The 13,007-nt window shown below is 39.3% G+C and overlaps 1 protein-coding gene across 1 annotated transcript in view; it reads left to right on the top strand.

The window, feature by feature from the left end:
• The window catches only part of grid1a (glutamate receptor, ionotropic, delta 1a), a gene marked incomplete at both ends in the record, with an annotated part of 231,317 nt that overhangs the window by 200,641 nt on the left and 17,669 nt on the right, over window positions 1-13,007 (top strand). The window contains 2 exons of the mRNA XM_080508038.1: window positions 10,450-10,551; window positions 12,321-12,518. Of these exons, the coding sequence (XP_080364164.1) occupies window positions 10,450-10,551; window positions 12,321-12,518 (300 nt within the window). The remainder of the gene's footprint in view (window positions 1-10,449; window positions 10,552-12,320; window positions 12,519-13,007) is intronic.

The following is a 13,007-nucleotide window of genomic DNA, read 5'->3' as shown; positions in this document are numbered from 1 at the left end:
TTGAGGGAAGAGCGGGTACTGATAAGAATAAGCTTTCTTGGACTTTGTTTTAATGTGTTTCGTTCTCTGAAAGAAGAGTGATCAAAGTTTAATTGAACCATTTGTCATTATTCCAAAGCAACAATGTAAAGCACTTACGTTTTTGTGGTCAGTTCTGTGTATTAAGAACTAGATTGGAGCCAGTTTTTCAGTTTTATTTTCTTTCATCCATACTGTTTGTCAGGCAGGATAATGGCATGCCATGTTTGGCTTTGGGCGTGTTCACAATCCCCTGTTTGATGCGTACCAGAGTTGTCATCAGGGACTTTCTGGGAAAGTCTGTTTCGTTTGGGGAAATATGAACGCACCCCAAACTCGGGTCCGTATTTTTCAAGCGCAACCTAGTCCCCTTCAAAACAGCGTTTTCGGATCTTGTTTCAAACGGACTTTCAAGTGGGCGGGGCGAGGGTTGAGAGGATGTGACGTAGAACGCAATGCATTTTTTTTGGGGGGGGGGGGGGGGGGGGGGTTCCAAAATGTTATTGTGTTTTGCTCCAGAACAGATCAATAAAATAATATTTATGTTGAGATTATAGTCAATTCTGGTAGTAACTGTTTGGTTTTTGCAAGAATATAGACATTTTCAATCACGTCAAGTGTACTCTTAACCACCACAATAAATAAACCTTTAAAATGTGTTATAAAAGGTTATTATGGCACTATTTTACCGGTCCTGCACACTCCCGATGGAAGTCGGCTGTATGCAGCTGCTGGACTGAAATGTGTTTGACATCCCAGTTCTATAGTGTTTATTGCAGTTTGTGGCAGAATATCCTGGTGTCATTTTTCCTGGTTATTTATATATTTTTGTGTAGCTTTAGTTTCAAAACTGTTGTAAAGATCTGTGAAAATTCAGAAAATGATACATAGATTTATAATTAAAAAATTGTGAATTAATTACAGTTACATATCAGATATCTTAAATCTTACTATTTCATGAAAAATAGGCTATTTGATGGGGCAGTACAGTCAAAATGCTGAGGATGTGGCCATGGTCACCACAGTGTAGCGTTCAGTCATATTTAAACAACAGCTCTGATACCGGCAGACCGAGTGGTATTGTATTTGGAGAGTCTTTTCAAACAGGCTTGTTTGATCGAGGTGAAGGACAATGGTCAATGACATTTCTATTACAACCTGGGTTTGATTATTATATTACAACATACGGCATACCTTGTTGAAATCATGGTCGCAAATACAATTTTGCAGTCTTATTTCTGAGGACCTAAAATCCTTGGATATCTTTTGTTGAAACTATTGTGTGTGCGTGTGCGTGTGTGTGTGTGTGTGTGTGTGTGTGTGTGTGTGTGTGTGTGTGTGTGTGTTAAATTAGCTTACCTGACAGACAAAAAAGAAAGAAAAATCATCTAAATCATCTTCTCTCTGATCTGTAAGCACTGTGGTCACAGGGTTTAACATTTGTCAGTGAGATGTCAGGTATATGGGTGCCCTCTACTGGAGCTCCTGAATTAAACAGCTCTCTCAGCTCTAATCTTCCATTTCATCACACCAACCATTTTGGCTTGTCATGACCTGAGAGTTAAATAAATAAACCCGGTACTCACAGCTAAGTGTTTATGTCAAGCTTTGTCGCAGAACACAATACAATCACTTCAATTTAGCTGGTTTAACGCTGGCAGTGTGATGACCAGAGAAATTTACATGCAGATTATTTACAGAAATGTGTTGTCGTTTTTTTTTTTTTTTTTTTTTAGATTAAAAGCATCATTTGTGTAGTCATCTCTCAGCAGTCATTTATTTGTGTCTGTTTGTCCTGATTCAGTCAGAGGCTTCTTGCAGAAATGAAGAAGAATTGAGGTTCTTGGCAATCTATGTAGAGCAGGACTGACCAGAAGCGGTAATGAAGATTTAATCACCACTCAGCCTAACTGAAATCATGAAGCCAATTCATCATATTGTGACCATTAGCATTAGCTCAGAGGACAGAGAGCGATACAGACACAAACATAAAAAGCACATCGATGTTTGTCAGCGAGATCACACGCTGAAACAGTCTGATCTAATGCAAACTTGCCGAGCCCCGAGGTGAATTCACAAATGAACTTGTCTTGTACAGGCTGGTTGGGATCACAGATGGTGGGAGCATGTCACCAGGCAAACACAAAACGAAGGCCGGGGAGTACGCAAACATGTGGGCGCTTGTATCTCAAAATCATTAGAGACACAAGGGGACGGCAAGGGCAGATAATGGGTTGCCAAATGCATTCAGTACTGTTGTTCATTACCTGCCATGTCGCAGTGCCAGAACCATTCACTGTGCAAAAACAGAGCTGAATTCATACACCCTTCTTCTCTGTGTCTTTATAATAGGTTATCTATCTGTACTTTCAGCAGTTTTCTCGGCCCGCTTTGTGTAAAACACATGACCACGGCTGCAAAACACCCCACCATTACTTGATTTGTACTGCAATATAATAACGCGCTCCCCACTTTTTTGATTTGTTAGGTTTTTTTTTCCCCAAGTAGAGTGTAACACTGATTTCATGTTGTACTCCAGCTGCCAACCCATATCCATCTCCTCAGAGCCATCCTGATTTTGTCCTTTTCTCGTCCCTTTTATCTTTTCACTCTATCTTCCAATCCTGCTCATCCTCTCCTCTCTGGTCACCCTCTCCTCTCTGGTCACCCCCCCCCCCCCCCCCCCATCTTTCCTAACACTTACTCCTCATTTCTCAGCACCGTTTTCCTCCCTCTCCATCATCATTTATCTGCATTCAGACCATTTTCTTCCCAGCCTGATGGTTCTTAGATGAGGCGTCTTTCTGGTTAGAAACTGTAATGAAGACTGAAATACTATTTCCTGGATGGCTACTGTGAGTTTTCGCCACCATCCAGTGCTGATGCAGAGTGATCGATGCTGTTGTTGTTGTTTTGGTTTCCCGGTTTGCTCTTATTGATGTGTCAGCTCGTCTCTAAGCAGATATTGCTAATGACTTCCAGCTTACACCAAGCTCTCATGGAGAAAAGTCAATTCATTTGAATGTAATTGTTCCTCTTACCCAGGCATGCATGCATCACTCCTCAGTTATTTTTCAAACGTCTTCACATTGGGGGTATTGTACACGCACACGCAGACGCACACACACACACACACACACACACACACACACACACACAAATCCTCGACCATATGTGTGTTTGATAGTCTGCATATGCGCCATAATAGCCATCTGAAAATTGTCCTCTCTCAAATTTTCTGGTCGTAGTGTGTGTCAAAATGCATATTTCGGGATGTGTAATGCACAGTAAATTGTACTATACATGTATCATTGCATGCCATCTCTGAAGACCCTGAGCTGTTGGTAATAACCTGAAAAAGCGGCCTATAACCCTCTGTAGGAAAGTGAAAAACAAGCTCACATTTAATAAATGAAAGCCATTTTTATGAAAGTGAAATATGATGCCGGTGCGTTGCTTAAAATAGATCTGGAGTCTTGGTTGCTTTTTCGATTTACCTCATTATTATTACTTCTATGTTTCACTGAAGTGGTTTTACCAATGTGACACATACAGCCGCTACTCTGTGAAACAAGACATGAGATCTGGGTTGTCAAACACAAGGCCCATGGGCCAAAACTGGCCAACAAGAGGCTGCAATCTGGCCAACGAGCCCATATAGCAAAAACATCGAATGACCAGTTTCCTATCCACCATCACTGCCACTACTACTTTCCAGGTGGGAGGCAATAATTACAGTGGTGATGAGAAACAGATTATATTGCGAAAAAACGTTTTTTAATTGAAACAAGGCAGTAGTTGATCACACATGTATTCCTTCTACCTCTGAACCCTACTAATCAATTACTCACAAAGCACAAATGACATTAAAATGCCTCTAAAGGGCACTTCTCTGTTTCCAACAATAAATCTGCAGGGGGTAGATTGTGCTGTTTATCCTGCAATTAATTTGCATTGAGCTGTCATCCTTGTGGAGGTTCATTTCCTGGTTCCCACAGTGTTTTGAAACCTCCCCTATCTGCTGGGGTTCTCATCCACAGGTGGATAACGATAAGTTGGATAAGTGGATAAAGTGACTCAGTGGCCAAAACAGAAAACCGGAATTATCATTACATGAATTTACATATTCATTATACTGTTGTAATGGTGCAGTTGCTCCCTATTTCTACCTTCAATGTATAATTTCCCATCTCTAACATAATAATTAGATGTTTATGTTAATGTTATTGCAAGCTATTCTACATGGTGCCAGACACCTGTAGAGCAGAAATTCCTCCGTAGACAATTTGCATCAACCAAATCAACAAATTATTTAAAGCTTCTTTTTAGCAATGATTAATTCTATTATGATCACTGTTATCAGCACTATCCAATTTAGCTATATGGACTGCAGTAATACAGTCACAGTCACATTCTAATTCTGTGCTATGGTAATACTGTAATGTGTTTTAATGTCATCGTTTGCAAATTGCTTTTCCTCACAACTGTCTGCAATAAGAGGGAAGCACTAAACTGGACGTAGCCACTAACAATTGCTCCTGCTGCCTCACTGTTCTGCCTGAAAGGAAATCCTCTGGAGAGTCTCAAATAATTGGATGAAAAGTGGATGGTATCTCTCAACATCCCTTAATGTATGCTCTCTCATGCCTCCCAATCCATCTTATAAACAGTACCAAACAAATGCCACCAGCCTTAGTTTTGGGGTTTATTGCAAATGCATCACATCTTCTACACTATCTGCTCTTTGTCGCACTCGTATCTTCAAAAGGTGAAGTCGAACAGGTTTTTCCAGTCAGAAGTGATTCTAATGAGTTGGGAACAGAGTCAGTGCTTTACACTGGCTCACTGTGTATTTATACCCTATGTGCAGATCTTTATTTCTTTGTTAATGCATTATATGCAAAAAAATGTAAAGGAATAATAAATGCCTTTTATGCTGCATTGATCTCACTTCTGTAACAGATAATGTGCTTAGTGTTTTTCTTCGAATACCACAAACTGCACTCGGCATAAGGAGCAATTACAGTAAATGAATGCAAAAATGACAAAAAAAAACAACAACAAAAACTGGGAAAATGTAAACATCAAGATAATTGACATGGATGGCAGTTTTCTTATTGCGGATTTTCAGTTTGAGTGTTTTCTGTTTGAACTCACTTCAACTTGATTCCTCTTTGCATCTTTCTTTTCCTTTCCTTTCCCTCCTTTCATCTAAATTTCCCCATTTTGCTGTATGACATAGTTTTATAGAGTGAATCCTGCCTCGTGTTGCTTATTAGAGACTTCAGTGATAGACTGGCGCCATGTCTGCCAAAGTCATTTGGAGTATATCAGGACAGATAAGATGGCTCGTGTTTGGACTCATTTAAATTGCCAGAATTAAGATTTTATTTTTTTTTTTTTTTGCTGTGTGTCTGGTGATCAGAGATAATGTGGCCTTCGCCACTACTGCCCTTTTCTGGATGGAGGAAGCAAACGAGGAACATGAAGAAAATAAGTGGACGTTGCATAAGTCGTATGATACAATGGATTTTTGAAGAGAAGCAGAAACAGTCACAGAGGCCACCGGTGGTATGAGAAGGACATGTACAATCATGTGCAGCTTTGAGCCCGAGCACTGAATGGTACTTAAGTGAAGCATATCAATTTCACATGCTGCAAATGTAAAATCATCACCTCAAAACAACCCAGTAATTGTGCTGCCCATCAATGTCAAGCCAGCCCGTTCTTGTATTGTTCTAGTTTATTATAGAGAACAAAGTACATGATGCAATACCACCGCCCACTGCTGGAAGTTTTCACTTTAGTTTACAACTTCCTGCTTGATATCACAAATTGATTTTTTCAAAATTAACAACTTGTATTTATGTATTTGTTTGTTTGTTTGAGAAGTTTTGTCACCATTACAAACTATGAAAGCAGTTTGAAATAGGATGTATTTATTCCAAGACACCTCGTGCAAGCTGTAAGTTAGACAAGCAATAACTGTGTGATGGACGTACACAGATGCAGTACACGGTCATGTCAGTCCGCTCGCTGAGTCAGACAAAAGAGCTTTGCTCGATAAGGTGCGTGCCATTGTGATAGGCTTGTCGAACTGTAAGTGTCTGATTGGCTGAACGTGCTGAATGGATGCAGCTCTTGCAGGCTACAGATGCAACTCCACACAATGTATGTTTCTATGAAATTGAACCCAGTACTTGCTGTGTGAAAAAGTAAACAAGTTGAACAAGGGAGGGCTATTCTCTTCCCTTTGTTGTTCTCAAAATAGTCAATGGCATCTACTCAGCCTCATTGCAGACCATTCGTTAAACAGTTTCACTGTTATCACGGTGACTTTTTAAACTGCATAATGTGAAACCCACTTGGTGCAGTTTGGAGTTTTGAGAAATGTTTTATGTTTTTTCATTCTACTACATTCCTCTATGGTATTGTACTTTGTCCTGTCTTGATGGTTAACCTTATGCATATTCATGGGATGACTCTCTAAATCTTTAAAACCTCATTGAGCTGACATTTCAAAGACACAACCAGGAAAAAGTGAGAAAATCTTTTTTTTTTTTTTTTTTAACAGGTTTGATGTCCAGGAACAGGGTAGATCTCGATCTAAATGCACCTTCATTTTTCAGTGCCACGTCCTTGCACATGTCTTCATATTTCATTTGTCGGAAATAGATTTACATAAAGCAAATATTGATCTGCAGTACTGCTTCCTCAGCTGGTAATAAGAGACTGCAGCGTGTCTATCCATGTGTTACATCCTCAGTTACTGGGTGTGTGGCTTTCATCTATGTATTGTTTGTAACCTTCCCGGTGGCGTGCTGGTGTGCAAAGCTCTGTGAAGTAAAAGGGTTCCTCTTCAGTGTTCTTCACATTGCCCAGCAGAGATTGCTCAGTGTTTTGTTTTTTTTCCCCACCGAGGACAAAGCTGCTCATGGGGAAAATAGCCCCCCTATGAAGCGGGCAACGAAGACTGACACTTTGCCCTAACACACGCCCAGCAACACAAACACACAGGCACGGCTGCAAACACACTTGAGCCAAAACATTCTGAACACTTACTGTACGTACTGATGAGGCAAATCCTGCGACAAAGAGTCAGCAAACTCGATGCGAGGCTAATAGGGGAGTGTAACGACCTTAGCATTGACGCTCTGGGGGTTCCCTGTGGTCCCTTCTGAGAAAGTGGATAACATATGCAAGGGGATATGATTGATTAAGTCTTATCTTCAGTAGTTTCTTGCTGCAACTTACAGAATGTGCTGCTCACATCCTAATGGCACATTTTACAGGTTCCATTTTCAGTCCGTGCTTTGGTGGTCACAATCATTTGCACCCTTTAAAAGTCTGACAATGTTGCAGCCATACTTACTAATATAAACACGCTATTTGAATTAGCAGTGAGATTATGGAATGGACTTAACGATGCACTGTAAAGGTGTAATTCTCTGTGTGATTTAAAAAAGCGTTTAAGATGTTAGTTGAGTCAACGTTATGGTGTGAATTGTAAAAGTGATTTTTAACTTAAACTGTCATTTAGTTATGTGTTTAATTATTGATTTTTGTTTGTCATCTTTTAATAGTGGATCGGCAAAATAAGCCTCATGCTTCAGCCACTTCTGTTTTTAGGTTGCCATACAGTTAATTTTTTGTAATAATGTTATTGTTTACTGCTTTATATCAATAAAAACTAACTAATCGAAATTGTAATGCAACACAAGCAGAAAACAGAGGTCTTTCAGGTTAGACTGTACTGCATGTCCTGACATTATATTAAAAAGTAACAGCTCGTCCAGATAACACTGATACAGATTTAAAACATGCAGTGGGAACATTTATGTGTGATAGCTTGCACGCGAAGAAACTGTTTACACACACCTACACAAGTTGGCAGGTTGATCGTATGATTCACCTCATTAGTCAGTTTAAAAAGAAATTATACATAGTAATGCAACATATTCTTGTTTGTCAGATCAATGTTTTGAAAAACAAACGATTCAACTCACCAAATGAGGAATATGGTCCTGATTTTATATTCAGAGTTGCACATCTTTGTTGATTCCTATTGTATTTTTTGTAACTGTTGTTTTTCCTTTTCCGTTTTTGCAAATACGACTTAGATTAGGTACACTCACTTTGATTATTTCAACCTGTCCATAATTTGGTGCGGTTAAAAAGAGTTTAACATATTGGGCCAATTTAGAAACAACCAACATCAGGAGATGAGCATAAAGAAGCGGCGACTTCATTTAAGTAATAAACTTGATTAAGCCTGTGTTCTTATCTTGTCTCACTTCATATTCTGTATTTTTCTGCTTTTTTAGTATAGATATTTTTATTTCTTTTAAACACAATACAAGTTTTTTGTTTTTGTTTTTCCAAAAAAGACTTCCATTTTTATTACTTTACTACTTTTGACTTAAAAAAAAAAAGAAAATCTACAAATCATCTTGAAAATATTACTATCATTAGTATTTTTACCTTTTATATGATACATATCTATGTGAGATAAACATAGTGAAAAAGGACTTGCTCTTTCTATGGTTTGTGCCTCGGTTTTCAATTTTTTAAGGAGATCTATTACTATAAACTAACTACAAGAAAGTATTCTGTATCTCTTGTATTTGTGTTTTGTATTGTATTAAAAAAAAACTTTAAAAAAAAGAAAGATAACAACAACTGCAATAATAGGTTGCACATGTAAATAGGGTGAAAATAATAGGAGTTAGAATTGACAACAATGGAAGGGAAATGCAATTATGATTTTTCTGGTCTCTGCAATTCAGTTACTGCAAAGGTCCAAATGAGCAGTATTGTAAATTAAATACAGAAATCGTTTTGCATACCATCTTAACTCTGCTCTGTTTCTTTCCATTGTGAAGTTCATTGTGTTTGTGTTGGGGGGGGAAAGGCTGTTTGTTATGGCCAGAAAAGCCTGTTGTTTAACCTTGGGCCACTATTCTTGTCCTGTCAACGCAAATCTCAAAAGACCGCTCCAGATGACGTGTCAGATCCTTGAGAAACCATGTCCTGCTCGCAGCGCTGATTAAGAATTTAACAAACATCAGCTTCTCGACTCAAGACATACTTCAAAATGTTGGCAGCACGGAATGAGAGTTTTGAAACTGAGGGATGGTTTCGACTCAAGGAACAAACTCAAGCTAGCATGTATTGTGTTTAAAACCTCCTCTGTTTGGGTTTTAAATAGTTTTTGTTTATTCCAGATGTGCAAATTGAGAAGTACAGACTGTGAATTGGATAGCGAATGTGGTTCTTTGAGTGTTGAGTTTCGTGTTAAATGGTTAACGAAAACGTGTGATTTTATCAATCACAGTTTAAACGGACTTTGCTAAGTAGGAGCTATTTTCCTCACGAGTTGATGGACAACGTCAATGCTTGCTGGTGCCGACAATGGCTGATGAAGTGGTCATGCTTGGAGACTTTTCAACTGTGAAAACTGCAACAACACTGCGTGCAATCATGCTGAAAAAAAAAAGCAAACAAATAAAAACTATGCACATATTTAGTTAAATACACATATTTTCACTAAAACTCAGCCATGCACATTACTATTCACAACTGTTTGCAGAGCTTTCAGGTTGGACGTCACAGGTTTGTGTCACTTTTAAGAACAGTTCCCACACAACATGCAAAGGTTCATCACAAGTCTGACAGTCACCATGTGTCACTGTTCCTGTTGCCCACCTTCCAAGCAACCTAATGCCACATAATGTCCGCAAGAGGATCAAAAAAGTATGCTTCATTTCTTTTTCGCACTAGTAAGAAATCAGTCATAGGATTTTTCTGAGTCGGATCTTTTGCTGACTTTCAACCCACACATGCTTTTGTTCAGAATATCTATATGAGATCAGCGATACTAGAGTTGGTTTTACTTTGTGTTGGATTGGAAAGAAAATCTCTGGTATTGTTGCACATCACTGGTTCACATGATCTGCATCAAGTCTGCTTAAAGCTCGGATTATGTGATACCGTTCTTTGCGCTTTCCTTCTGTGATCATTGCCTCGGCTTGCATCTTCATCACGGCCTCCATCTGTATGATTACTGGTAAAGTTCGGCGCAGATTGCTCACTGAGTGTGTCAATAATACATTTCAGTATTCTGCTTTGAAACTCAAAGAGATGGTCTTGATAGCATGCTAATGGCCAACTCTTGTTGTCTTGGTAACCGGCTCAGATGTTAACTTAACCCCTCAGCACTGCTTATCACCACAAACTGAGTCACATAATGGCAACTTGGATGATGAGCTGAGCTACAGCCCTCTTTTTTTGTTTCCCTGCACAGCATCATGCATTTGATGGATTTATTAACGAGGTGTTTAGTGCTTTTGTCCATTGGAGGGCAGCTCCATTTTCTGTTATTACATGCTTTTCTTCATTTATGTGATTTTTTTCTTTTTTCTTTCCTATTAGCTGGCATCATGGGACTCCACTCGTGGTCTGAATGGTAGCCTGAAGGAAAATCGGATAGAGAGTGGTATGCAGGGGGTGACGCTCAAGATCGTAACACTACTGGTGAGTTGTGGGAGTCCACTGAATCCATTAACACCTGAACTGAGTAGGCAAACACCTCAGAAAGAAAAGACAGCACAAATTAGGAGGAAACACATCAACACATTTATTTGGATTATTTTTGTATCCATTTAACTCTACATGTTCGCTCCTGCATTGTTCTTGTTTCTTTCAAATTAATAATTTAATATTTGATACAGATCACGTTACTTTTGCAGAGCACAGCTACCACAGTGTGCTTATATTATATGGATTATGAACGTTTCTGTGAGAATTTTATCCCAGTTATTCCTTTGTGAGTCATTTACCAGCCGTCAGGTCTTGTGTGAGGTTTGCATGTTCTCCCCATGTGGACATGACACAGTCCCAAAACATGCATATGAGGTTAATTTGTGACCCTAAATTGCTCATAATATTATGTAAAATTGGCTTTAGAAAGTAACACAAGTAGAAACTGTAAGATTTTCTGAGTCTTACACAGGAACATTTTTTCAACATAAGTAAGGACAATCATAAACTATTCTTATTTAGTTTTGTTTTCCATTATTCAATTGTTAATGGCACCCTGTTGTCACAGATATCACAATGAAGGGTTCTCCTTCAGAGGAAGATCTGTAGCAATCTGACAAGAATAAATGGTACATATAGAAAGTTTTGCTTCTCTTTGAAGGAAACTGCAGGAAAAATAAATTGCCAGAAACATGAACGGAGCAAACATTTGAAAGCCTCGTAACTGAAACATGATCAAACAAACACAAAACATGTGGACTGAAATCCATGTTGCACAGTGTAGCAGGTAATAAGCTCCTAATCGCTTTTAGATTGCACGCTATTTAAAGATGCCTCAGGGTAAAAAAACAGGTAAGTTCAAATGTATATTTCCATGGACCTTTTATTTGGCATTGTAGATCATCTCAAAATATGAAGATGATCATAATGACAGGAGATGCCACACACCAAAAACACACACTTTTTCATTAAACACAGAAACATTAAATCACCGTCTACATCAAAAGTGGAGCTTTTGCAGTCCACTAACATCGTTCCCATACTGCAGCTACTTTCCTCAAAGTAACTTTTGTGCTTGTTCCAGCAGCAAAGTCTCGTCTCTCATCCTCCCCGTCAGTAGCCTCACCTCCCCCTCTTTCCATTTTTCCTCTTCTTCACACTTGATTTACCAGCACCATATTTATTCACATAAGTTCTGCTCAGCTCTTTCCTGGCAGTGTCACTTAATCAAGTCATTTGCCCCTGCCCGCTTTAACCCCCTCCCCTCCTACTCCCCCTGCCCATCTCCCCACCTCGTCTACCTCTGCTCCCTTTACTCCACCTTCAACCATTTAATTTTGCCCTGACACTTTCAACCCATAAAGAAGAGCCATGGGTGGGTGCAATAAATTTAAAATGGCAATTTCCACGTTGATGAACCATAGCAGTTGCCATTGCGCCATGTGTTACGGGTCAAGAGTTGCTAAGGAAACTATTTTATTATGATGAAGTTTAACTCAGATCACCTAGAAGCTCTTTATAATGGTGTCACCCCACTATTCTTAAGATGACGGAATATGTCCTCGCTTCAGTCACCAATATGGCCCCGTGGAGGTTTTGGTGCATCTTGATAAATGGCATTGCTGTGATTGAATGGACGCCCATTCTTTTCAGAGTTTGAGCCTCAGAGATAACGGTCCATGTACATCCACATTTCTCAGCATCATCAGCTATGCACTGTGTGAAAATGCCTTTCACCAATCCAACGATATTTATTCAAACAGGAGGAGCCTTTTGTGATGGTGGCAGAAAACATTCTGGGCCAGCCCAAGAGATACAAGGGCTTCTCCATTGATGTCCTGGACGCCCTCGCCAAGATACTTGGTTTTAAGTATGACATCTACCAAGTCGCAGACGGGAAGTATGGCACAGCACTCCCTAATGGATCCTGGAATGGCATGATTGGAGAACTTATTGGCAAGGTTAGTCAGTTCCCTTTTTATCCCACTCTGTCAAGGTCCAGATTTGAGTCCAAATAATATTTCTGGGAATTTGGCCACTTGATGCTGTTTTGAAATCGGAGCCCATTTTCAAGGCAGAGCAAAAGTGGAAAAGATCAGACAAACATTATACAGGCCAAAAGCCTCTATCCACAAATCAGTTTTTTCCAGTGGGTGGCGTCCCCCTTTGATTGAAGTGTGTCTGATTTCTGCTGTTTGAAGGAATGTTTGACAAATTCAGACACGAGTCGTAATGGCAACGAGATTCACTAGAGTCCAAAACAAAACTGTGTTTTTTGTGGCCAGTACCGATAACGTGGGGAAATAAAACTGACTTCGAGCAATTCAGTACAACAGCGCAGCTATAAATATACATAGCGCAAAGGCAGTACGTTTTAACTTAAAAGCACTGGACATGCTTCAGTTCAGTTTTCACTGCTGTTTAGCTAGAATCTCTTATTCTCAGATCTA

This window comes from Blennius ocellaris (genome assembly GCF_963422515.1).
Source record: "Blennius ocellaris genome assembly, chromosome: 13".
Taxonomy (NCBI): domain Eukaryota; kingdom Metazoa; phylum Chordata; class Actinopteri; order Blenniiformes; family Blenniidae; genus Blennius; species Blennius ocellaris.
This window is presented reverse-complemented; position numbering and strand designations above follow the sequence as displayed.